The 24,232-nt window shown below is 45.9% G+C and overlaps 1 protein-coding gene across 3 annotated transcripts in view; it reads right to left on the minus strand.

Annotated features, from left to right (window-relative positions):
- Positions 1–10,054: 10,054 nt before the first annotated feature.
- The window catches only part of ATG16L2 (autophagy related 16 like 2), a 30,436-nt gene continuing 16,258 nt past the window's right edge, over positions 10,055–24,232 (minus strand). Inside the window, exons 7-18 of one of the 3 annotated variants that reach the window (XM_072400154.1) lie at positions 23,942–24,040; positions 22,576–22,638; positions 22,004–22,112; positions 21,513–21,618; positions 20,816–20,886; positions 19,440–19,508; positions 18,517–18,637; positions 17,206–17,311; positions 16,295–16,444; positions 16,028–16,075; positions 13,914–14,015; positions 10,055–11,855 (exon numbers count right to left, since the gene is read on the minus strand). In XM_072400154.1, the coding sequence (XP_072256255.1) occupies positions 11,762–11,855; positions 13,914–14,015; positions 16,028–16,075; positions 16,295–16,444; positions 17,206–17,311; positions 18,517–18,637; positions 19,440–19,508; positions 20,816–20,886; positions 21,513–21,618; positions 22,004–22,112; positions 22,576–22,638; positions 23,942–24,040 (1,138 nt within the window). In that variant the 3' untranslated portion in view covers positions 10,055–11,761. Of the gene's footprint in view, positions 11,856–13,913; positions 14,016–16,027; positions 16,076–16,294; positions 16,472–17,205; positions 17,312–18,516; positions 18,638–19,439; positions 19,509–20,815; positions 20,887–21,512; positions 21,619–22,003; positions 22,113–22,575; positions 22,639–23,941; positions 24,041–24,232 lie in introns of those variants that run through there. The other 2 variants (XM_072400145.1, XM_072400162.1) reach the window with 2 other exon arrangements.

Consider the following 24,232-nt stretch of genomic DNA (forward strand, 5'->3'; position numbering starts at 1 on the left):
TCTAAAAGATATAAAGGTAAGTACTACTATAGGTTATAAAGTTAAGTACTACTAAAAGATATAAAGGTAAGTACTACTATAAGACATCAAGGTAAGTACTTCTATAAGATATAAAGGTAAGTACTACTATAAGACATCAAGGTAAGTACTTCTATAAGTAGACGTCTATGCTGCTTACCTGTCTCTTTACCTAAACTCACCTGTCCTCACCTGTTGGGTTCAGGCTCTTCGGGCACTCTGATTGGCGGGCCTGGAATGATGTAACTCCCAGGCGTTATTCCTACCCAGCAGCCATGCCGGCCTCATAGTCTGATCCCCATGTATGTTGGAGGATTGTGCACAGGTTGGTGAGTTTGTTTTATTGCAGAAGAGACCTCACCTGTCCAATCAGCAATATAGAAACTTCACAACAATTTATTCTCTAACTTTAGTTCCACTTTACTGTTCTGTAACATGGAGGGAAATCAGAGGTGAGTTTACCTATAGGCAGGTATGTACATGTTGGGGGCAGGGTATGCACTACTGGACACCGGGGACACAAAGGTTTGTATTGTCCTCTCCTCTGGGGCCCTACAATATTATGGGCTCTATGTGACCCCATAGAGGTACCCGGCCATGACAACCTACAGAGCCCAGAATTCCCATCCATCCGCATGGAAGTCCAATGGCTGCCAATGAGCTCAGCTGGAGGAGATTTGTCATCAGAGGGGAGGAAAGACTTTAATTAGGAAGAGAAAAATAATTGTGCGGTCATGTGACAAAAATCTAATTAGGTTCCGGGAGGCGCAATCATCCGATCCCTTACCAAGATGACAAGGACGACGAGAACTACAGAACCCCCCCCCCCCCTTCATCCTATGCACGAGTAACGGCACCGCCACTGAAGCTCAGAGAAATCCATAGAATTCATATCATGGGGCTGATTCACCCAGAATAATATTTTAGGTAATAATGGGGCCTGGAGAGACACAGGAGAACAGGAAGAGAATAATAACGACCGGCATTTAATTTGTGTTATTTTCCTCCCTCATTCCTTATTATTTCACACAATCCCAGGGGAGAGACAACATACAAACTCCATGCAGACAGTCCTGAGATTTACCCCTGACCCCAACTTTACAAGAAAGGTGCTGCAAGAGTTGGGCCATCACTGGGGGTATTAAGACACAACATTCACCGTGCAGTGCTATGGATGAATACGGATGATTCTCTGATCATAGAATGAGATGCAACGCTCCGGCACAGAGGACAGCAGGAGAAAGGAGAATCTTGGAAGATTTGCAAACTTCTAGAGAGGTTATTGCATCAGGTGGGGGTATTTCTCTACTTCCTGGTATCTGAGAGTTGGGGTCCTGGGGTATCACCGGGAGATTTTATATTTATTGTGCCGAATGTGAGACTCGGAGTTCAAAATGGTGGCCAGGAAGACTTTCCAATCCCAGAGCGGGAAATAACTTCCTGTTAGCTTGTTTCATTCTCAGAGCAGAGAGGAAGAAGATTCCAGCGCGGGACATTCCTGTCATTCCGCACGGAGCTGTGACACATCGGAGACGATAAAGACCCCCAAACTTTATAATAAGGACTCCGAATGGGTGGGCTCAGCCAATGCAGAAATCCAGGAGATGGTGGGGGCCCCTCATATTGGGCACTACAGGGGTACAGACCCGGGGACCCAGCACAGGTAAGGTAGGGACCCCATGATGAGCACAGCGGGGGTACAGACCCAGGAACCCAGCGCAGGGATGGTGAGAACCCCTATAATAGGCACAGACCCCCGATCCGCATAGGACCCCACGAGGGTCCCCTATGCAGAGAAGATCCCATTAGGTGCTCCGGCCCCCCAGTCTCTGACATTTCAGTCGTGCATATTATAATTGTTTATCATTCCTCATGGGCCGTCGATGGGAGGGATGGAGAGGAGCCGCTGTCCTCACACATTGATGGAACAACAAACAATTCATTTGCTGAGAGCTTCCTACAAATTGCTGTGACAAATCTTCTCCTCTTATTACCGAAGACCCCGGAGACCCCATTAAGCTTTGTTCTTACGCTGTGCAAAACCCAACAAAATGACAGCCAGGAGCCGGGGCCAGGAGAACATTCACCCAATATCCTGATGAATCACAGACATGGGGGGTGACAATGATTGTCTGAGATAACGCGTGATATCTGAACATACACACACAACACATACACACACATACACACACACACATACACACACACATACATACACACACACATACATACACATACACATACACACACACACACACACATACATACACATACACACACACACACACACATACATACACATACACACACATACACACACATACATACACATACATACACAAACACACACATACATACACATACATACACACACATATATTTAATGTACAGCGCTGCGTAATATGTTGGCGCTATATAAATCCTGTTTATTAATAATAATAATACACACACATACGTACACACACATACACACACATACACACACATATACACACACATACACACATACGTATACACACACATACATACACACATACACATACACACACATATATTTAATTGTACAGCGCTGCGTAATATGTTGACGCTATATAAATCCTGTTTAATAATAATAATACACACACATACATACACACATATAGACATACATACACACACATACACATACATATACACACACATTCATATACACACATACATACACACACATACGCATACATACACACACATATACACACATACACACACATACACATACATACACACACATATACACACATACATATACACACATACACATACACACATACACATACATACATACACATACGCACACATACACACACATATGTATACACACATACATACACACACTTATACACACACATACACACATACATACACACACATACACACATACGCATACACACACATACACACACATACACATACGCACACATACACATACACACATACACATACATACACACACATATACACACATACATACACATACATATACACACATACGCATACACACACACGTACGCACACATACACACACATACATACACACATACACGTACACACACATACACACACATACATACACACATACACATTCACACACATACACACCCCTAACTTAACAGCCCGTGCAGGAACCCTGGTTGGGTAACACTGATCTCTGCACATTGCTCTGTGTAATATGGATGACACATACAGCACATGGGAGCCCCATGATAAGGAAATGATCAGACTAGCAGTAATTCACCATGGCGGTCACCATTCCTGGTGAATGTTAGTGGTACAGGTAGCAACATATTCACTCCTATTAATTGAAATATATTGGAAAAAATGCTTGGGAAGGCTTTAAAATGTATGAGCAATGCCAATCAGTTCCAATGGAGGTGGTTGGGGCAGCATAAAGCATGTGAATTACACACATCAATGTTCCCGTCACCTACCGATGGTAAAATAGAGAATAAAAAATTAGCTCTATTTATAAATAATTCCCTTGTCAATTCACTCTAGATTCGTTCGTAATTTTCACTTGCACAGATAACATTTCCCATTGTGACAGATGTGCAATTTTCAGATTGGCCTTTAGGTGGCAGAACGAGTCATTGCTTTTAATAGGAACTGAAAGGATTCCCCCCAGAGATCTGATGATCTGTAGTGAATCCTTTATGAATAGAACCATTTCTGTCCAATTTCATTTTCAAGTGGCAAACACGGTCCAAACCACTTACACACGTCCAGTCTGACCTAAGAGTCCTGCGCCCGACACTTCAGCAAATCGTGAGGGATCAAAATCACCGTCCCATCAACAATAAACGTATATATATATATAATTATAGACTGGGCAAGCAAAATATTTAGCAAAGATTGACACATTTGGGTGGGATAAAATAGATACATTTTGGGTGAAAGTTGAGCGAATGTTGGGTGAATTATTGAGAATTACATATCTTCCAGACATGATATTATTATTAATAAACAGGATTTTTATAGCACCAACATATTACGCACCGCTGTACATAAATAGCGGTTACAAATGACAGACAGATACAGACACAGGAGGAGGAGAGGACCCTGACCTGAAGAGCTTACAATCTAGGAGGAGGGGGAGGTATCACACATCTATCTGTTGGGGCACCAGGAAGGCAATGAGGGGTCCCAGGTACCGACGTATCTGTCCTGGGTACGCACATTGCAGAGACCAAATGTTAGCAGCGGGCCATATCCGAGCGTATAGAAGGCCATATAGCATATAGAGCGGGGCCCGAACTCCATGCTCGTATTATACTGCTGGACCATGTGGTCCTATTCTGACACCATACCCTGATACCTGGCTGAGGACCATAGTGATGGTGGGGCCCCCTTTGTTCCATACATTATTGGTGACAGGGAACTAGGGGGTCACTGAATGGCGTCTTTGCCCCCACCCTTGGATTGGTATTTACAGAGACGGCTTGAAGGTGAGGGCAATGAAGCACCCCGGGGATCTCATGGGGCTTCTCATTAGGTCACAGGGGGGACTTCACCAAACAGCAGGCAGAGCCATTCGTCAGGACGCAGCCTGGGTTGGCACCAGGAGAATGGAAAGCAATCATGGTGAGGAAACAAATTTGGGGCCACTGGTCACAAGGTCAGTAGCTGCAGAACATCCAGCAAACTTTAACCACAAAAATGTGCCCCCAGGCACCAATCCTGGAATGGGGAGGGGTGCTTAGGAGCATTAGGTTATTGGAGGAGCTGTGCACTTCCCTTAGCTTGGACCCATCCACCATTCTCCGCTTACCGCCCCAATTAACGTCTTTATTGCTGCCCCCTGCTGGATGGATTTGGGACATTTATAGACCATAGTGCCCCCGGGCAGTAGATGCTGCAGGGCCACCACTCATCATTCCTATGTTTGGAGGGACAACTCGCCCTCTTGGCTCTTTCTGCATTGATTTGCAATGACCGTCCGGGCACTATGAGGAATACAATAATTGGTTGGCCATCGGTCTCTGTCCTCCAGGTTCTCCCTGATGATTTAACAATAATTCTAATGATTTGGGAAAACTCTGCGAACTCCGGCGTAATCCTCCCAGTCATCCTGCACGAGGCTTTGATCATCGGCCAGAAATATTCTTCATCCGCAGAGACTCTGCAGGAGGCCCCCAATTCACTGCTCATATATGGGAATACAGAAATGCTTTATTGGGGCCAATTAAATTCTGAACAACGTCAATGAGAGAACGGGGAATCAAAATGTCACGGGTCCCGCGGGGTGGCAGGAGTGCTGGAAATAAATGCCACAATGGGCCATTAACCCCTCTGTCCTGGAAAGGCCCCCAACAGGGAGCATTGTATGGACCTCAGCAGGATGACCTATGAAGAAGACTTTCACCTCCCTCATGTTTTCCTGCAGAAATATTTTGTGTGAAATAATTTTGAATCACAAGACGAATGTTGAAATCAGACTTGCAGGGGGAGTGTCTTCTCTGTCAGCTGACTGCAGGAGGTGGAGATACTGAGATTGGTTAGCAGGATGGGGGCGGAGTGAGAATGATCAGTAATTGTCCAATGAGCAGGCAGGAGGCGGGGCAGTGACAACGTTTGCAGGATTGAAAGCTTATTATAAAAGATCGGTCATCATATAACCCGGTCATAAAACACAGCATGAGGGCAACACATTGCATGGTGGTCAGAAAATATTGCCCAAAATGTCACCAAAATTGTCCAATTTTACTTAAATATTGATGAAATTTGCTGGAGATGTTGGCTTGAGGGAACAAGATGGTAGCCGGAAGGTTGTGGTCTATTGGTATGGAATGGTGGGCTGAGGTTTGGGGTCACTATGATAAGGATTTCATTATCTTCCTATACACAACCCATAGTGTCCTGTGCCGGATCTATCATTGGGGCCCATTCACATCTATGCTATGCTGCCCCGCATTGTGCTGCAGAGGTCCATTTGGACAATTCGCCTCTGGGCTGAAGGGGTAAAACAGATTCACACAAGCAATGAAAATTAGGAGGAAATAAATCTCCCCATAGATATTCTGCTATCATCGGCCACCGAACACACAGAGCATGAAATCAGGAAATGGAGCCGAGATGGAAATTGAATATTTAAACATTATTATAATGGATAACAGTCCTCAGGATGTGCAAAAACCATAAAGAAAGGAAACAACAGAGGAGGATGGAAAATTCTGTGCGCAGGACGTGAATGACCCCTTTAATTCTGCCAGAACTTTTATTCCTCTCAATGAAATGACAAATTGCCCGTGTCAGCAAGAAACAAGTCTGTCCAATCACAGCACAGAAACATTGGGGGTTATTTAGAAGAAGTGAATCTGAACCAGCAAACATTCTCTGCAGGTGAATCTTTAATGGCAGTGGTTGATTCACCATCAGAGAATCGCAGATCCATTGCTTAATAAATAGAGCTCCAATAGCTCTGCACCTTTCATTTTCAATATGGCGGAAGATGTAAGGAGGAGATCGTACATGGGGGCAGGGGGTGTGGGGTATGGTATTCAAAAGGGGTGTTAGGGATATAGGGAGTAGGGGGTACATGGAATGAAATAGTGTGGGGTCTAGGAAGAAGAGGGTAGAGGGGATGTAAAGGGGGTCACAGGAGATGCAAAGGGGGTAAGGGGATGTAGAAGACGGTACAGGGGGTATAGAGGGCTGTACAGGGGATATATAGGGGGGTACAGGGAATGTAGAGGGGAGGACTCTGCTCCTTCCTCTATAACTCTCCTCTCCTATTTTTTCCTGAGATGGAAGCTGATTTTGGGTTATTCTGTAGTCTGGGAAAGTTCTTGGTCTTCCCTTCCCCCTCACTCTTTTGGTTTTATGTTCTTTGATACTCTGAAGATTTTATCTCTGCGGGGTTACAGATCTCTTCCGTCTTCTCTGATATGAATTCAATCTTCTTACGGAATAAATCTACTTTCATAAGAAATCTGATAATCCCCCCTCCCCCACCCCTGATATCTTTTTGTCTCTGCTGATCTACATTTAGGTTTCCTTCAGATCTCAGTTCTGCGTTTTGTTATTTTGTATTTTATTGAACAATGCAGAGAAGAATGAGAACTTTCACTGCCCCTAACAGGGGTCACATGTAAAAATAAAACAATTGGAAGGCTTTAATAACAAGGAGACTAAAACATAAAAATTTGCTGCTCATCATTCATAATCGCTGAGGACCCCCTTTGGGGTGATTTGTCAATCAGGGGTCTAATACAACAAAACTTACACTGCACATTCAGCACACAGGTAGCTTCGGGTTCCACCCCACCTGCGGACCTCCTGAGGCTCCCTCCAGGTATATTTAATGATTTTCATTCATTTGATTTGCTTTCTGCTGTCTGCACAATCTAGTAAAACATTTTCTGTTCCCCAGCATTGGGCGTCCTGCACTGACTGTATGTCCTCAGTATGCAGTGACCCTGGGTGGCATCCAATCCAGGAGACTGAGGACATCTTGTGGCAGAATAGAGGTATTACAGGGACCTGCTCTGGTCTGAAAGTGACTACTGAAACCAAAGCTGCTCAATTTGTACCCTCAATGGGCTCATTACAAAGAGAAATAAATAAAATTAGCTCAGAGTTGAGTTTTATATAAAATACATTTCCTGAATAACATGAAAGTTCCATGGATTCTCCCTTTGGATATACACAGCTCATGTAATCCATGAAATCCTCCACTCTGTATTTTCTATTTCCAGACAGCAAACTCCAACTAACGATCCTTCTGCATGCCTGACATCTAAATGGCAACATAATGGGGCCCCAGAGGGCCCGCAGGCTGCTTGTAGCTTGCTAATTGCCTGAACCTGAAATGGCCCATTTGCCCCCCCTCCAGGGCAATAATTCCGGGGCACTTATCTCTGCAGCAGCAGCAATACCGAACCTAATGGTCATCAGGAGAGGCCGGGCAGGTAAATTAGAGTTCTGTAAGCTCGCCATGTTATAGATCGATGGAAGAAACAAGAAGAACGAAATGGCAATTTACAGTCTGATGTCAGCGGTACATGGAATCCAACCTCTTACCACTCATGGGGCCCCGGGCTAAAATCTGAATACAAAGAGAAAATAAATGTCTGTTTTATCTGATTTGTATTCCTGACCATCCAGTCCAGAGATTTTACACAGCTCTGCCACACAGCACAGCCCTACTAAGGAGGGAGACCTGATTCACCTACTGCTGCCATTCATCACACTGACAGGTCTTGTCCCTCCCCCAGACTCTGATTGGTCAGAGGAGGAGAAGCAGGAGACATATTTCTTTCCCTCTCTTGCTTTTCTCTTCTCCTATTAGCAAGCGCCTTAGTTTTATTCTAAAATGTAACCCTGCTTATTGCCTTAATGACCCCAGGCCCAACTGGCCCCTCACCTGGGGGCCACAAGTGTTAGGGAGTGGATTGTGAAATGTCACCACCAAATTGTCATATTACTTCATCCTAAGGGTAAGAAAAGGTTCAGAGGCAGAGAGGGGCAATTGAAAAGGATTTGGGCTTTACCTTCCTCACCTGCTGAGATAAAACATCGGCCCCACCCAGAGTGCATTTCTTGCAGCATGTCAGAGGTATAATAAAGGAGCAGTGCAGCCCAATCACTACAAACACAGCTTCCATGGGTTAATGGGCAGATACGGCTGCCCCCATACCCCCCTGTATCCCCTATAGCCCCCCCATACCCCCCTGTATCCACTATAGCTCCACTTTACCTCCAAAGCCCCCGTCCCTTTAGCCCCTCCTGTACCCCTATAGCCCCTCTATACCTCCATAGCGCTCCTGTAACCCCTATAGCCCCCATCCACAGGGGTACTCGGCAGCTGAACATTTTATGGAGCAGAGCAATATGTTACATTTCCTCTGGTTGTTCTTTCTGAAATGAGATTTGTTAATAATAATAATAATAATAATAAATAATAAATAATATTTGGGTGTTTCTGGTACAAGAGGTGGAAAAGGTTTTTGCAAATTTTATTTATTTGCAATTTTTCAGTTTTTGGCATTTATTGCAAACATGAAAATGATAAAAATAATGATTTAAATAAAAGAAATAAAAAGCAGCAGAAAGAAGTAATTAAAGTGTAAATTCTTCCTCCAATCAATGGCCATCTCCCATTATATTATAGAAATATTCATTGTGCGCGTTGTGTTGCTATGGTCGGAGTTCCTCTGTATACAGAAGAGAGGAATCTAATGACAGCGATGTACAGGTGATGAATTGCAGGTAGGTCGCTTGTAAAGGTCTGTGTGATAAAGGGGTGGGGCCTGTGTGATAAAGGGGTGGGTCTGATCAATGCTGGGCGGGGTCAGTGGTCACCTGGCTAATAGGAAAGAATAGCAGATCTATCACGGCCCCTCCCCTGCGGAACCTGCAGCCAGCAAACGCCTATGATGAGTGACCGTCCTAGCAGTGCAGAGTTTATTTGATTGACCTCCACCTATCCCAGGTTATAACACCTCAGGTACGAGTAGAGCCGAGGTGGTATTCAGTGGAAACGCTGACTTTTGAGGGGGATCCTTCTTTAGGGTCACAGTGCACAGATTGGGGGTGATGTATCCAAGGAGTGCAGACTGTTCACATTTTTCATTCTTGCTGTACCATATTTCCAGCATTGGGTTCCATATCCAGATTTGACTGTGGGTTGACCCCAACCACCAATCAACAGGTGGCATGTTGTCACCAGGACAGGAAGTGATGGTAAAACTCCAACAAGGACACGGATTTAGCAGAATAGGATCGGGGTAGAACCCCTGGCAGATTTACATTATGATTTGTGTTGTCCCCACTGCAGAATTTCCATCACTTCCCCTCTGTTGTCACCGAGACAGGAAATGACAGGTTGGAATATTTCTGAATATTTTTGTGTAGCCGACCAATCATCACCCCCACTACCCCTCCATGTTTCAATAACTTTATTTTGATTTAAAACCATTTTCAGAACACTGAAATACTCAGGAAGGAGAGGAAAGTGCACAGACGTTACAATCAGCCAGCAATTGTAAGAGGAATGATACTATTATAGATGCGGTGATGTCATCACTGGGTCTCTGTGCTTCTCTATGGTTTGCAGGCGAATCTACCCCGGAGGGCGGAGCCATCACAGTAATTTGCCCCTCAGCCCTGATACAACCTGTGGTCTGGTTTTTGTGTAAAGTTATAGAAACATCACAGGGCGGTGATTGATAAAAAGTCGATTTTAAAAGGGGGCGGGACTAGAGATAGGCTGGGTGGGTGGAGCTAAATAATACTGGACCTCCTTCAGCCAGGAAATGAGGCAGAGTCTGACTTGCTGCAGTTTCTAATGTACATTGTAAGAAGCTAAAAGTGTGAAGTGAAATTTAAGTGAATAATTTCAGTCCAGGGGAGGAGCAAATGTTCAAGACTAAAGGGGAGGCCGAGGGGCAGATTTAATAAAGGGAAGGCTTAGGGGGCAGATAAAATGATGGGTAGGCCCGGGTGAGGCAGATATAATAAAGGGAAGGCCGGGGGGGGGCACATATAATAAAGGGAAGGCCGGGGGGGGGGCACATATAATAAAGGGAAGGCCGGAGGGTAGCAGATTTAATGAAGGGGAGACCTGGGGGGCAGAAATAATGAAGGGGACACCTGGGGGGGCAGATATAATGAAGAGGAGGCTAAAGCTCAGCTTCATTTGCCCCCAATATCGATATGCCGACATGTGATTTCAGAGCGGAGATAAATTGGGAAAATGAGAAATGTAAACTCTTCTAAAAAATTACAAACGCTGCTCTTTTAGTTGTTTTGGGGTACAGAAATTTCTACAAAATTGCCCCATAGGATCATTCTAAAATTGTAAGATTTCTAAACCTGGGGGTAAAAACCTGAAATGAGGGCCCTGGCCATGGTGGGGGAAGGGTGAATGGTGAGACCCCAAGATACGGGAACATTTTAATGGGAAGGACCGGATGGGACGGGATTTTCTACCTAAAAGAATTGGAAATTTTGTAAAATTGGCACCTGGACAACACAAGGAAAATCTTCCAGGTGAATCTGAGGATCTCAGGGGATGAACTGTCCTCATGTTGGTGATGGTAAAGGACAATTGTAGCCCCAGGGCCCCGCCCAGCACCATTGGGTTTTAAAAGCTTTCTGGTTGACCCAATGCCCAGATATCAGCCCATGAAGCCTTCAATGAAACAATGGTGGACCTGGAAGTCTGAGGACCAGGAAGTGGAGGCACTTGACATTGGTTGACCTGGTGGTTCCATGGAATCTAGAAGAACGGCGTAGACAACGGGGCCAAATGAAGGTTCCTTGGTGGCACAATGGTTGGAAGTATCACGGGATCTCCATGGAGTCCAAAGGTCACCCAAATAACGGAGGTCCAGGGAACGTTGCATCCCTCCAATAGTCGGGATTTTATCATGGGGGAGGGGCAAGATGGAACACCCAACAGCAGACCACAGCCGACACACACGGCACAGATCCTTGGTTGGTCTCAGGGAACAAGGCACCGGAACAATGTAACTTCATAGGATATTTGTAGACCTGAGAAGAACCAGAACGGATCTCATGGCCTCCAAGAACAAGGCACAAGAAGTTGTATAACCCTTGGGGCCCGGGGCCCAGAATGTTCGTATTCCATAGAACATCGTAACGTTCCTCCATTGAAGTCTTTGGCCATGCCAGTGGTTTTACCAATTTTCATGAAGAACAACTCGTTGTCAGTTTTCTTTTCACAATGTAGTGTAGAGAAATTCACTCAATATTCACTCCAGAGAACGGCTTTCCTCCCTCGGTCCACACTGACCACAAAATCTCCGGAGAGTGACCATGCCACGGCATTGACAGCAGCACTGCGGGGAACAAAAGAGTCAATTATTCTGAGTTCTCCCAAATGGGAGCCTCCGTCCCCTTCCCTCCTCTTATTCCCGATTCCCAAACTCGTCTCTTTCCTTCATTTTACCCTCCATGCCAGCCCTGAGGGCCAGAAAGGTGACAGCGGTGATGGGGGTGACTCCATATCAATGGCCAAGGACTTGGAATGGTCACTGAGCTCCTATGGCTGAGCCCATAATCAGCATCGCATTGCTTCTCAGTTACTGAAAATTTACTTTCCAGGTTATTGTAACTGAACAAGAAAATTGCTGCTGGACCTTTGGGAATGTGTCCCAAGTGAAGGTAAATTATAAACTGGAAAGCACAATAAAGCCATCAGAGGATAATTAAAATCAGATTCAGGCTCATTAGCATGACAATGGGGACCCCAGTAATTGTGGTGACAATACCATGTTCGGTCATAAAGGGATTTAAATCCCATTTCCAGGCTGATTCGGAGCAAAGCTGGATGCTGATTTGAATTGCTTGGGAAATGTTCCCACAGGTTTCCCCCTCCCACCGCCATGATATTTAGTGGTATGGCAATTACCTTGAAAAAAAAAATAGGATTTTCAGGAAGATTTCCTAAATCTTTTGTTCATTAGTAGCCCCTCATACAATTCACCCATAACATAGGTCACCCTGTCCACTCTGATGGAGGTCATTGATGAACCCCTTGGGGTCACCAGGTATAAAGACATTTTACCGTTAGATTGCAGAACCTCCTGATCCTTCCTACACCAATCACCTCCAATCTCTAAGATTCAACAGACATCTGCCCCCTAGTGGTTTAAATTGTTGCCACCCCAAGGTGTAATCTACAGTTATGTACCAGCGCCATCTAGTGGTTTTAGGTAATACTGCTCGGCTGGAACTTTCCAGCTGGACAGTTAGAAGGAAATGTTCAGCTTCTGCAACAAATCTGGGTAAAAAGGTTCCTAGGGTCCCTGGGCCCCGAATATAGGCTTCTAATCTCTACACCCCAGATCCCTGCCACCCTGCAGATGATTTCCTTGTAATTGCTTATTTGTCATATGTATTTATTTATTTAGGGATAATGTTTAATTGAACAAAGCTGATCATGTGATAGCCCCCCCCCCAACACACCAATAAGGAAACAGAACAAGAGAATGAGAACAGCAGCAGCAGAAATTCGAAGCATTGTTATAAAAAAATGCAGCTGTGGCGCAGTCTGCTGGTGAAAATGGGTAATGCTTAACACTGAAGAAGCTAGATTGGGTGTCATACCTAAAAACCCCTGATGTGTAAATGTATATTTAATCCCATTGTAGACATTCAACTGATCTCACTGGTAATTGTCACCAGGGCCCTGTTCTGGCCGGTATAAAGCTTTACCCAATGTTTGCCCTCTTGCTGCAGTTTGTAGAACTTATAGATAATGGGGGAAGGAGTGTAATACAAAAGTTATCCAGCGGGTGGCAGATGTGCAGTGACAACGCATTGTTAGGGAGTGGTCAGAGGAGAATGGGGTGGGTCCGGGTTGTCAGGATGTTTCTGGCTGTTCCTCTCGTTATATCTGAACACCAAATACAGGGACAAGGATTATGTGGAGGGCAAACTACGGGGGGCAACCACCTGGGGTCCCTCCTGTCTGATGAGAACAATATGGCTAATTTATAGGGATCATCAATTTTCTTGCATTGCTTGTAATTATATCGCCGACCTGGACCATAGGAAGGTTAATTCTGCCTCTCCCATAACCCCAAATCTTCAATTCCCTGGTAACTCCAACATTTCACCTGTGCTTCCTCACAGACCAAAACCTTACCTGTGCCTCCCCCTTACTCTTCACCTGTACCTTACCCATCTTCCCCATAATCCCAACCTGTACCTTCCCCATAACCCCAACCTGGATCTTCCCATAATCCCAACCTGTACCTTCCCCATAACCACCACACTTTACCCCTTTCTATATACCCCACACTTTATTTGTGCCTCCACCAGGGGCAAGATGAAATACAAGGTCTCCTGCGGGCAGTCATGTGACTGGCTCCTCGGGGTAAATCCCCACCTACCTGTGCTCCCCATTAAGGCTCCTCTCCAGCAGAGCGGTCTGGGCATTCCAGATGAAGATGGTCCCATCAGAGGATCCGGCCATGGCATAGCTGGAATCCGGGCTGCACAGAGACACCAATAAGGGCAATGAGTGAATATTTCCTTCTTTATAGACAACAACACCCCACAAATCACAGAAACTGACCCACCAGCAACATTTGGGTCGAAGGACAGAAAAATAAAATATGAGATGTGCAAGTGTTCTGGTTAGTTAATCATAGTAACAGGGGGAGGGTCCATAGTAAGGGGGGGTCCCTAGTAAGCGGGGGAGGGTCTCTAGTAAGGGGGGGTTCCCTGGTAATGGGGAGAAGGTCCCTAGTAAAGCGGGGGGTCTCTAGTAAGGGGGGTCCCTAGTAAGGGAGGAGGGTCCCTAGTAAGGGGGGAGGGTCTGTGACTCCCAAAATTTACAGGATGTCCTGTTTTTCTGGGCTGAATGATGCTGAACACTGAGGACATCTAGTGGTGATAAGTAAGGAATGCGGGGACAGAGGGGGCTTATTTTTTATTTTTATTCTGCCAGACTTGCAAAGTTCCGGTCCAGGTTCCTGTATCCCCAGGCTGTGATAAGAGCCGGGCACTCACTTCTTACATTATGAATAAATGAGCTGTGTGTCTGCAAATCATGGGGCCCCACAGAATTGCCAATGAGGAGCCCCATGGACTCAAATCTAAGGCAGTTCCTGCAGGGATACAGAGCACAGATCGAGTTCTCAGCAATCACAAAATACATATAATTTATTGGATTGCACTGCTAAACTTTAGCGCCACCTTACTAACTCTGGGGCCCGCTGCAATCACATGGTTTGCTATAGAGATAGTTACCCCCTTTAGGTTTGCATTTCCGGATTCATGGTGAGACGAGTGTGATGCTGTAAGGAACACTTCCCCCAGTGCTGCAAATGTTTGACCTGTCACTAGCACTTGTCTAACCACCAGGGCGGCGCTGCAGTGAGGTCAGGTGACTGAAAGGAGCTGAATGGCAACTAGCAGCCGCCATTGTTGTTTTTGGAATTGGTGATACATGAGGCTCTGCACACAGACAGGTGGCGTCCTAACTCCCTCCCCCCATCAGTATTGGGGTCCTTGAGCACCCAAAGCAATAAAGGTTAAAGTGCGCCCCCTGCAGGAGCTGTGAATAACCTCAGCACTATACAGGTCTGACCCTCCTCCTGTTGAAATGCCCAAAGAAATCTGCCTCCCCTGACTACCCCACACCCCGGTGCTGTATCAGCCAATCAGCAATTGTGAGGGTGGCCAAGAGGCAGAAAGCATGTGACCGCGCCAAGTGTCCGAGCACCAATCACATGGGGAGATTCCATACCTGGAAATGGCGGGTATGTGTCTGCACTCCAGGCAGTCAGAATCACTGGTAGGGGGAGGGGAAGGTCAAATGGCCATTAAAGAGAACCTGTCATGTTACTAAACTGTTTATACATCAAAGCAATGTACAGCACCTGAAATACCCAAACGTTTTAATAAAGCAATTATCGTTATCTTTAATTATTATTTTATGCTGCACTTACTGTTGTATTTGGGGGGGAAAAGGAACAATTTTTATTTCACTTTATTCTTTGTAAATCATTGAATGGAAAGAGTTGGAATAAGTTTCTATTGTAAATATTAAAGTAAAATGATATGTTATATGAAGAGGGGACACAGAATTCCCCGGATTACAATCGGAATGCTGAGTTCGGGTTGTGACACTCCCCTCCCCCGTTCTGTATTCCATGCGGCGGTTCTCCCGGCTTTAGAAGCTTTGCCGGAGAAGTTGGCGCCGCTCGGATATCCGATGGGCCGAGAGATAACCGGATTAGGGATGGAGAGGAGGAATTAATCCGGCTGAGTATTAGGTGAATAATCCGGGATCTGCAGCAATGTACACGTGTGATCAGCCGAGATCACAACACGCAATCGTGTCACCGCAGAATAATGAATAAAGGGGAACTCCTGAATGTTGTGAAATGGTTCAGCCCAATTCTGCAACCCTCGCTATTAATGGACAGGATGTGAAAAATGAAAATAGAGAGATGGAATTCACTGATTATTTTCACCCCGCACACAGGATTCACCTTACCTTAATATCGCTTTGGTCCAATCACAGCCGCATTTAAATCCATCAGCCCTAAAAAAATCCAGAAAATGATTATTAACCATTAAAGTGTCCGTGACCCCCGAAATATAAAATGTCTTTCATATCAGTAACACCGGAAACACAATAAAGTGCACCTGTCACATGACAAGAGCCAATAACTGTGAATTAACGACAGTCCCCCATTGTGGCTCGGCAGTCCATTTATCCCATATTGTATGACAGGTCCTCTTTACCCCCCGCAGGCCGTACCGGAAGACTTGCAGGACGTTCCCCTGCCGTAAATCGATCAGATTGAGGGCGTCATCGCGGGAACAGCTGAGGAGCTGCGTCTGGTCCTGCCCAATGCTGAGGGAAGTGATCTTCTCCTCCAGGGTCACCTCCCGGACACAATGCTCCGACCTGGGGGGCCACGACTTGGAATGAGAACTAAAGATTTCATTTTAGCTCGATTACCCCTAGCCCCGCCCCATTTTTACCCCCTCCCCCCCTTTATATCCTCCTTGTCCTATACCCCCCCCCTCTACACCTCTAACTCCCCTTCTCCACTTACATCTCCCTTCATCTTTCTGCACCTCCATTCTATTCCCCACCCCTGCTTACGATTCATGTTCCATTCCCCTCCTCCAGTCTATTCCCCACCCCTGCTTACCATTCATGGTCTCTTCCCCTCCCCCAATCTTTTCCCCACCCCTGCTTACCATTCATATTCTCCTCCCCTCCCCTTATGATTTGTATATATATATGGTATTAGTCAATAAAATCAATAAAGTTAAAAAAAACTACAAATAAAGCTGTCTTCAAACAATTTTATGTTTCGTCATAATGAAAATTGGGGCCTGCTATTGCTGCCCCCTAAAACATGAACCCACCAATCCTATGCGGACCCTCGGGGGTCACTGAATTATGTACAGGGCCTGTGTATTTCCTCACTTACCCTCTAGGGGGGGCTCAGTGCAGGGCCACTGATGGGTCCAAATCGAGTTCTCTGCATAAACCCGATTCATAGCAATCAGAAGCTTTCCTTCATGGAGCCCCCCACCCCCGCTGTCACAATGACCCCATTATGAGGGGCCACAGAGAACGCTAACAAGGTCCCTCCGACTCCTCACTGAGCCCCCCTTATCCTGTGGCCCCGGGGACGCTGCCCTCTGATTGGTTACCTGCTGTCCCAGAACCGGATCTTCTTATCGTGGTGTCCCCTGATCATATACAAATCAGAGCAAACAACGTCGCTGCAATACGAGGAGACCGGAATACAGCGAACACCTGGGGGGAGGGGAGAGGGTCAGGCCTGGGGTCCAAGGGCCCATTTACATTATTCAAACTATGAGCAGTGCCCCCCATGTGTCCTGCCTTGGGGTGCTGGGTCTGGCCCTTCCCACCCATTATATGCGGCCTCACTGCTCTGTGCTATAAAGAGAACCTGTTACAGAATATTCACCATAAATCATCCAATAAGATCACACTGCATTCTATGCATTGGCCAATAAAATCCTCCCGTGTGCAGACATCCAAAACCCAAAATATCACTGCTGTGCTGCCAACCTGGATGTGACCTCAGCAGACTCACAGCTCTCTATAGAATATTCCTTCACTCCTTATTGGTGACAGGTTCTCTTTATTCACTGCATTAAACTAAGAGTGAATGGGACATTAAGGGGAAACCCCACAATTTGATGTCTCAAACGGTAATAAAAGGTGAATATAGATATATGGAGCTCTATTATATATATTACAGCTTTATTATATTATAGTTCTATTATAATTTATAGCTCCTTTATATATTATAGCGTCTGAGTGCCTATTAAAACAATGAATCCTTCTGCCACCTAGTGGCCAATTGTCAAAGTGCACAGCTGCCATAATAGAAAAACTTTTCTTTATAAATGAAAATTAACAGTGAATTAACAGGGGAATCTTTTAATAATAATATTAATATTAATAATATGAAAATAGACCCCATAATGTTGTACATAAATATAATAAAATAATATATTATTATTCAGTCTTACCCCAACTCTCCACAATGGCCGGCTAAAACCAGAACACAAATACCGAATATTAATCTCACATTCCATGAGGTCAGGTCTCTCTGAGCCGGGGACGGATCACACAAATCGTGCAATTTGAACCAAAAGTGATTACAATGTATCTGCAGACACAACCGCACAGGGAGGGGGGGATGGGAGAGGAAGGAGCACAACCCAGAGTCATGTAACAAGAGGCTGCAGCCCCTTCCACTGTCTGTGGCTGCAAAGGATAACAAAGATTTCCCAGACATCAATATGGAAGATTTTATTGTAACTTGCCCGGTCCAGGGGCACCAATGGGCAGATATACGTGCCAATCTCTGGGAACAGGACAATCATGTGGGGAACCCATTCATCCAAGATTCACCCAATCACAAATCCTAAACTCCCCAATCACAACCTGCAGACATTCACAGGGAACCCCCCATGGCTGGGACTCACAGGCTGCCTTGTGCAGGTCCCACTCCCTGATGGTCCGGTCCATGCTGCAGGTGACCGCGCGGTGCAGCGACATCTTAAACCTGGCCGCAGTCACTTTCCCTTTGTGTCCGGTCAGAGATTCCTGAAAATTACAAATGGCATCAAACCAGGATTATCGGCCCCTCTGGATACAAATGTGCCAGCTACACCCCAATAAAATGCATTCACTGGGCAAAGCTCAACCCCCCCACACACCCCTAACACACCTTTCACCCAACAATTCACCAATTTTACAGATTTACCCCCTGAGGCTCCTTTATACCTCCCAAAGTCCAATATCTGTTCCCCTTTGTGGGGTCACCATGCTGGGCAATGCCTGGAGCCTGTGAGGGCCCCACCACTAGCCAGCCAATAGAAAGACTCCATAGGGGTGCAATGGACGGACGGACGGACACCCCCCCCCGTTCTGCAATGAAGATGAGGGAAGCCCTAAGTGCCCCCTCCTCCTATTGGCTACCAATCTAAGATGGCCCTTACTACTGCCCACCAATCATAAGGTGACATTCTCTCCCCCCATTGGTGGCATTCTCACCAATGTTAGAAGCATTTCCTCCAATGAAGTTAATCCTGAAGGTTTTACCAGGGGTTCCCCAGGACCCTAATTTCATTCTAAGGCTTCCTATGGGGTAAAAGGTTTGTTCGGGGCTTTTCTATGTCTTCTGCTAGGAGGAGGTGACAACACTGGTTGGGGTTTTACTATAGCAGGGCAGCGTTGTCAGCTCAAACAGGAAGTTAGGAGCTCGCTGAATATTTCTGGCAGATGAACAGACGTATTCCTTGCTGGGATTTAAGAAGAGGAAATGAATGTTTAGGGGAGAAGCCCCCAGCACTGGGGCTCTATAACAGAGGGGGAACCAGAGGATGAATAGAGGAGTGAATCTTACGTTGGCTCTACCGTCCAGTTTCCAGAGATGAGCCGACCCATCGAATGAAGCCGCCAGGAGCTGCAGACCCTGGAGGAGAGCAGAGAGAAAGATGATCAGATATCGGGGGCCACATGGGGAATTGGGTTTCACATGGGGGATTAGGGGGCACATGGGGGATCGGGGGTCATGTGACTGCATTACATGCGGAATGTCTGAGATCTCATATAAAGTTCTGTATGGGACAGGGAGGGGATAGAACCCCAGCTGGGGTATTCCCTGCCATCTGCTCCCCCCTAGGGAGATTTCACATCACTTCCTGTTCTAAAGATGCAACAGGAAATGGGAGGAAATCTCTCCAAAGTGAAGATTTCCATCCCAGATTGCAGAGCCCATTGGAGAATTTTCCCTCACCTGATGACTTCAGGTTCTCCCATCCTCTGTCTTACTGACAGTGGTCACCGGGGCAAATAAATGGGGTGAATCTCCCCAGTGGGGTCACAGCAATAAAAATAAAACTCTTTCATATTTAACCCCAACAAAAAAAAAAGTTTGTCTTTTGGATTTGGCTAAATGTTCCATTCTGGCCCCGCCCACTCGGAACCACCAGCAACCCAACTGTGATTGGGAGATGGGGGCGTGGCAGTGACTGCACTGACCAATCTCATGAAAGAGGTGATAAAGGGCACCAATAGTAAAAGATCTAACTGTTCATGTGATCACATCTACCAATCACTGTGTAGGATGACACAGAACGTCTGCCGGGATTTTTGGGAGAATATTGGGAATTTACAATTTCATTCATAATTTATTCACACGATGGAGAAGAAATGACAGCAAGGAAATCTTCCACCTGACAGTTGTAATCTGATTCCTATTTAACCCTTTATTAGCCATAATCAGTGCTCTAAATAACTCCTTAATTAAATCGCCACTTTTTTGTCACATTTTGTACATTACGTGTAGTTTTACTGTGATTTGAGATAAATGATAGAATACAATTATTTGTTTAATTAGCAAAAAGCTAAATTTTTATTAAATATGACCACAGCTCCATAGAGGGCAAGACTTCTCAGCTCTGTACAGGAAGCTGAAATGATTAGAATAAATAAAGATGGGGCGTGAAAAAGCTTTTTGTTTATTGTATCATGTGATCAGCGCTCCTTAGGTAGATATATCAATAGAATGTACAACACCTGTGCTCTGCTTCCCCCTACAGGAAATGGGAGGCATTACATGACAATGATGGCTGTACAGAATTTTACTTTACTCATTTATATAGCTCTGACATATACCACAACGCTGTACAGAGATCACTGAGCCAGTCCATATAGCTCTGACATATACCGCAGTGCTGTACAGAGAACACGGAGCCAGTGAATCCTGGAGTCACTTACCGAGGGGTCAAATTCTATACTGGTGATCCCGCCATTACTTCCTTGCAGGATTTGGTGGATGTGAAGCTGCCCTGTAGGAGACATTATAAGGCAATGTAATATAAAATAAGAAATATTTTATTACTGGCACATAAAGAGGACCTGTCAGTAAGTCTGCATTGGATTCCTGGGATGTCCCAATATAAAGAAATGGAATTGTAAAATAAAAGCTTCACATATAATTACTGAGCACCAATCACTGGGCCAGGATGACCTCATCAGTCTGCTGCAGGTAGGGGGAAGTATTTCCTCAGTCTCCCCTCCCCCAGTGGTCAAACATGGTGAGAGGCTGATCTGTGTCTGACATTTGTGGCCAGGAGCGGCACACAGACTGATGGCCCCATTTCATACCATGGCTACGGGGTGGGGGGGGATGTTTGTACAATTGTATCTGCAGACTGAGATGGAAAGGGGGAATTATTTGTGAATGATTGGTGATCTCCAGCCTGGGGGAGGGATTCACCTAAATATTCAATTCAAGCTAAACTCTTTAGACTCCGCCCACTAGGAACCACCAATTAATCTAACACTGCTGTGATTGGGAGATGGGGGCGTGGCAGTGACTGCACTGACCAATCTCATGAAAGCTTCCACACACAGTGGTCGGTGTCTTTCACCCTCATATGACGCAGCGCGGTCAGCTTTATTTGACATTCACCTCCAACTATATACCAAATCTTCACCGTTCGGTCCGCTCCCCCGGTGGCCACCATCTTGGAATTGGGGCTGAATCTGACAGCATGGATCTCAGAATCGTGGATTTCCTGGAAGGGGGTAATAAGAGGTGATTAGCGGTTTGACTACTCGGCTGATTGATGCTGTTGGGGGGTACAAGCTGTGGGTGCCATGGAGGGGGATGGGTTGGTGAGCTGTTAGGGAAGGGGAGGGGTTGTCATATAGATTGCAGGTCACAGGACCGGCCGCACAGAGTTACCTTGTCAGGTGACCCATGTGAGTAGTGAATTGTCCCTATGGCTCCCTATGGGTCACCTGACAAGGTAACTGTGCGGCCGGTCTTGTGATCCAGACACGAGGTTATACGGTGATATATGGTGCTCAGAACCCCAAATTCTGCACCCCATACCCAGATCAGTAGCATTGCACGCTGGCAGCACCGGGGCTCCCACCATAGAGATGTGACGCACTCACCTGGCTGTAGAGGGCTCTTTTAGGCGGGCTGCATATGACGCACACCGAGGACGGGTTATACCAGCTGTCTTCCATCTCACAATCCGTCGGCTCTTTCCTGAAATTTAAACTGCACAAAGCGGGGATTTATCAGAGGGTCAAAGGGAAGAATTGTACAGGGCCACTCTCTATAGTAATATTTAAGGTGTGGGCGGGGCCTGTTGGGCGGAGCTATCCACTGATTTCTTACACCTGACATATATCAGATTAGTCCCCCTGTCATTCCACCAGTAGTGGAAGGGGGCAGAATTTATCATCTGTGGCATTTTATAACGGCTCTGTGGGGGTGGAGCAGTGATGGGCAGGCTGAGTCTACACTGGGTCACTCAGACAGCCCCCACCCATTGTTTCCAATCAGGTGAAATATAAATATAACTACTGGTTATTATTAATAATATTATCCAATAGGATCAGAGTGTGAGCTCCTCGGGGGTGTGGTTAAATGACATGACTGTGTTCTGTAAAGTGCTATGGATTATGTCGGCGATATAGAAATACAAAGGAATGATATCAGGAAATACGGCTGTACTCACTCAAATAAATTTCTGATGGCTCCCACAAATCTGGAGGACCCCAGCGCGATCATAGACTGCGACCTGCAATGAGACGGATCCCGGTCAGAGCGGATCGAGGAGCCTACAGAGTGCTAAGGACGAGGAAATCTCTCTGGGTTAAAGTCTATAAGTCTTGCTAGATATATGGGGAATGTGAGCCCAGTGGTGAGGGGTATTGGGGGGCAAATCCTCTGCTGCCAATCCTCTTTTTTCCCAATATCTGCCATGGCACCGGTCACATGATCACTGCACCAAATTATTTCTCCAGCTCATGCAAAAATGTTTTATAGTCCTTTACAGTCTAAAGTTTTCCCTTCATGTTGCCAAGGGAATGATGAACATGGTGGTAATATTCTTTATTCTTCCTTTTTCCCCTTCGTACCATTTCTCCCCCAGCCAATAACATTTTGTAAATGACCTCAGGTGCAGTGCAGGACCAGCTCTCCTGCATTGTATGGGAGCACACAGAGGACCCGCCCACATTCCGAGCATTGGACAGAGAAGGAGAGCGCCAGCTGCTGGAGGGTGGAGGTATATGATAAATGAGCAATCCCATTCATCATAGCCAGAGCAAAGCAAGCTGATAATTCCCGGGTCCCCCTCCCAACTGCAAGGGTAATAATTCCTGCCCCAGAAATTCAGCCTAAATATATGCAAATTTTCTAAAATATTCTGTTCCCATTGGTGGCCCTCCGGCACCTTGAAGCCAGACCCAACTTCCCCTGTGCAATTTGTAGATTTACATGGCCCATCAATACTGCCCCATCCAGGGGGGTATAATATTAAATGCCCCCTCTCCGAAGGACCCCAACTAGAACTTTGCATGGCTGCTGGCTCTCAATTCCTGCAGGCTGTCCCACAAAGGCCAGAAATGGACTAAACAGGGCCCCAGGCAGGCAATACACTGGGGCCCTTCCTGTGCTGCCCCCTCCCCCACCTGCAGTCCCTATACTAAAACTTTAAAAGTAAGAAAACATTTTTATTAGTTTGTAATGCAATATCTATGAAATACAGTGCCAAGACTGAGGGCCCTGATTTGAATATTCTCCCTCTTATTCCGGAATTTTGCCACCGTTTACCCTTCCTGCCATAACCTGGGGGTGGATTTGTAGGAATATGCTGGGGGCCAAAGCCGCCATATTGTCTGCCCTAATGTAATCTAATGCCCTAATTCTGCCCTAACCCATCTCTGCTCCAGGCCATTGATTTGTACCCCAGATCCCCCCTGACAGGGTACCCAGACATACAAACATTCACTCTGGGTGTACGCAGCCATTTCTAGTGAATGTTCTCTGAGGGTCTCTGGCTCCTCCGGGGCAGATTATTGGATGAAGGAGACACTTACCGGTTCTTCCTTGGCTGCAGCTTCTCCCTATCTGAGCTCCTGGACATATCCAGACTCCTGGAATCCAGCGAATCGGCACTGCACTGCTGGCGAAGGTCTCTGGAGGAATGAAAAGCGTTTTATTTTATAAATGTGGAGATAAAAATATGTATACACACTGATCACCTAACAGAAATCTGACAGTGAAAAAAAAAGGAGCAGATTGTTATGTCCGGCTGTTGTGATATAAAATGTGAAAACACCAAACACCATGTGACAAAACGCTGCAAATGTGCAGCACCTTCCACACCA

The sequence above is a fragment of the Pyxicephalus adspersus genome, chromosome 1, assembly GCF_032062135.1.
Source record: "Pyxicephalus adspersus chromosome 1, UCB_Pads_2.0, whole genome shotgun sequence".
Taxonomy (NCBI): domain Eukaryota; kingdom Metazoa; phylum Chordata; class Amphibia; order Anura; family Pyxicephalidae; genus Pyxicephalus; species Pyxicephalus adspersus.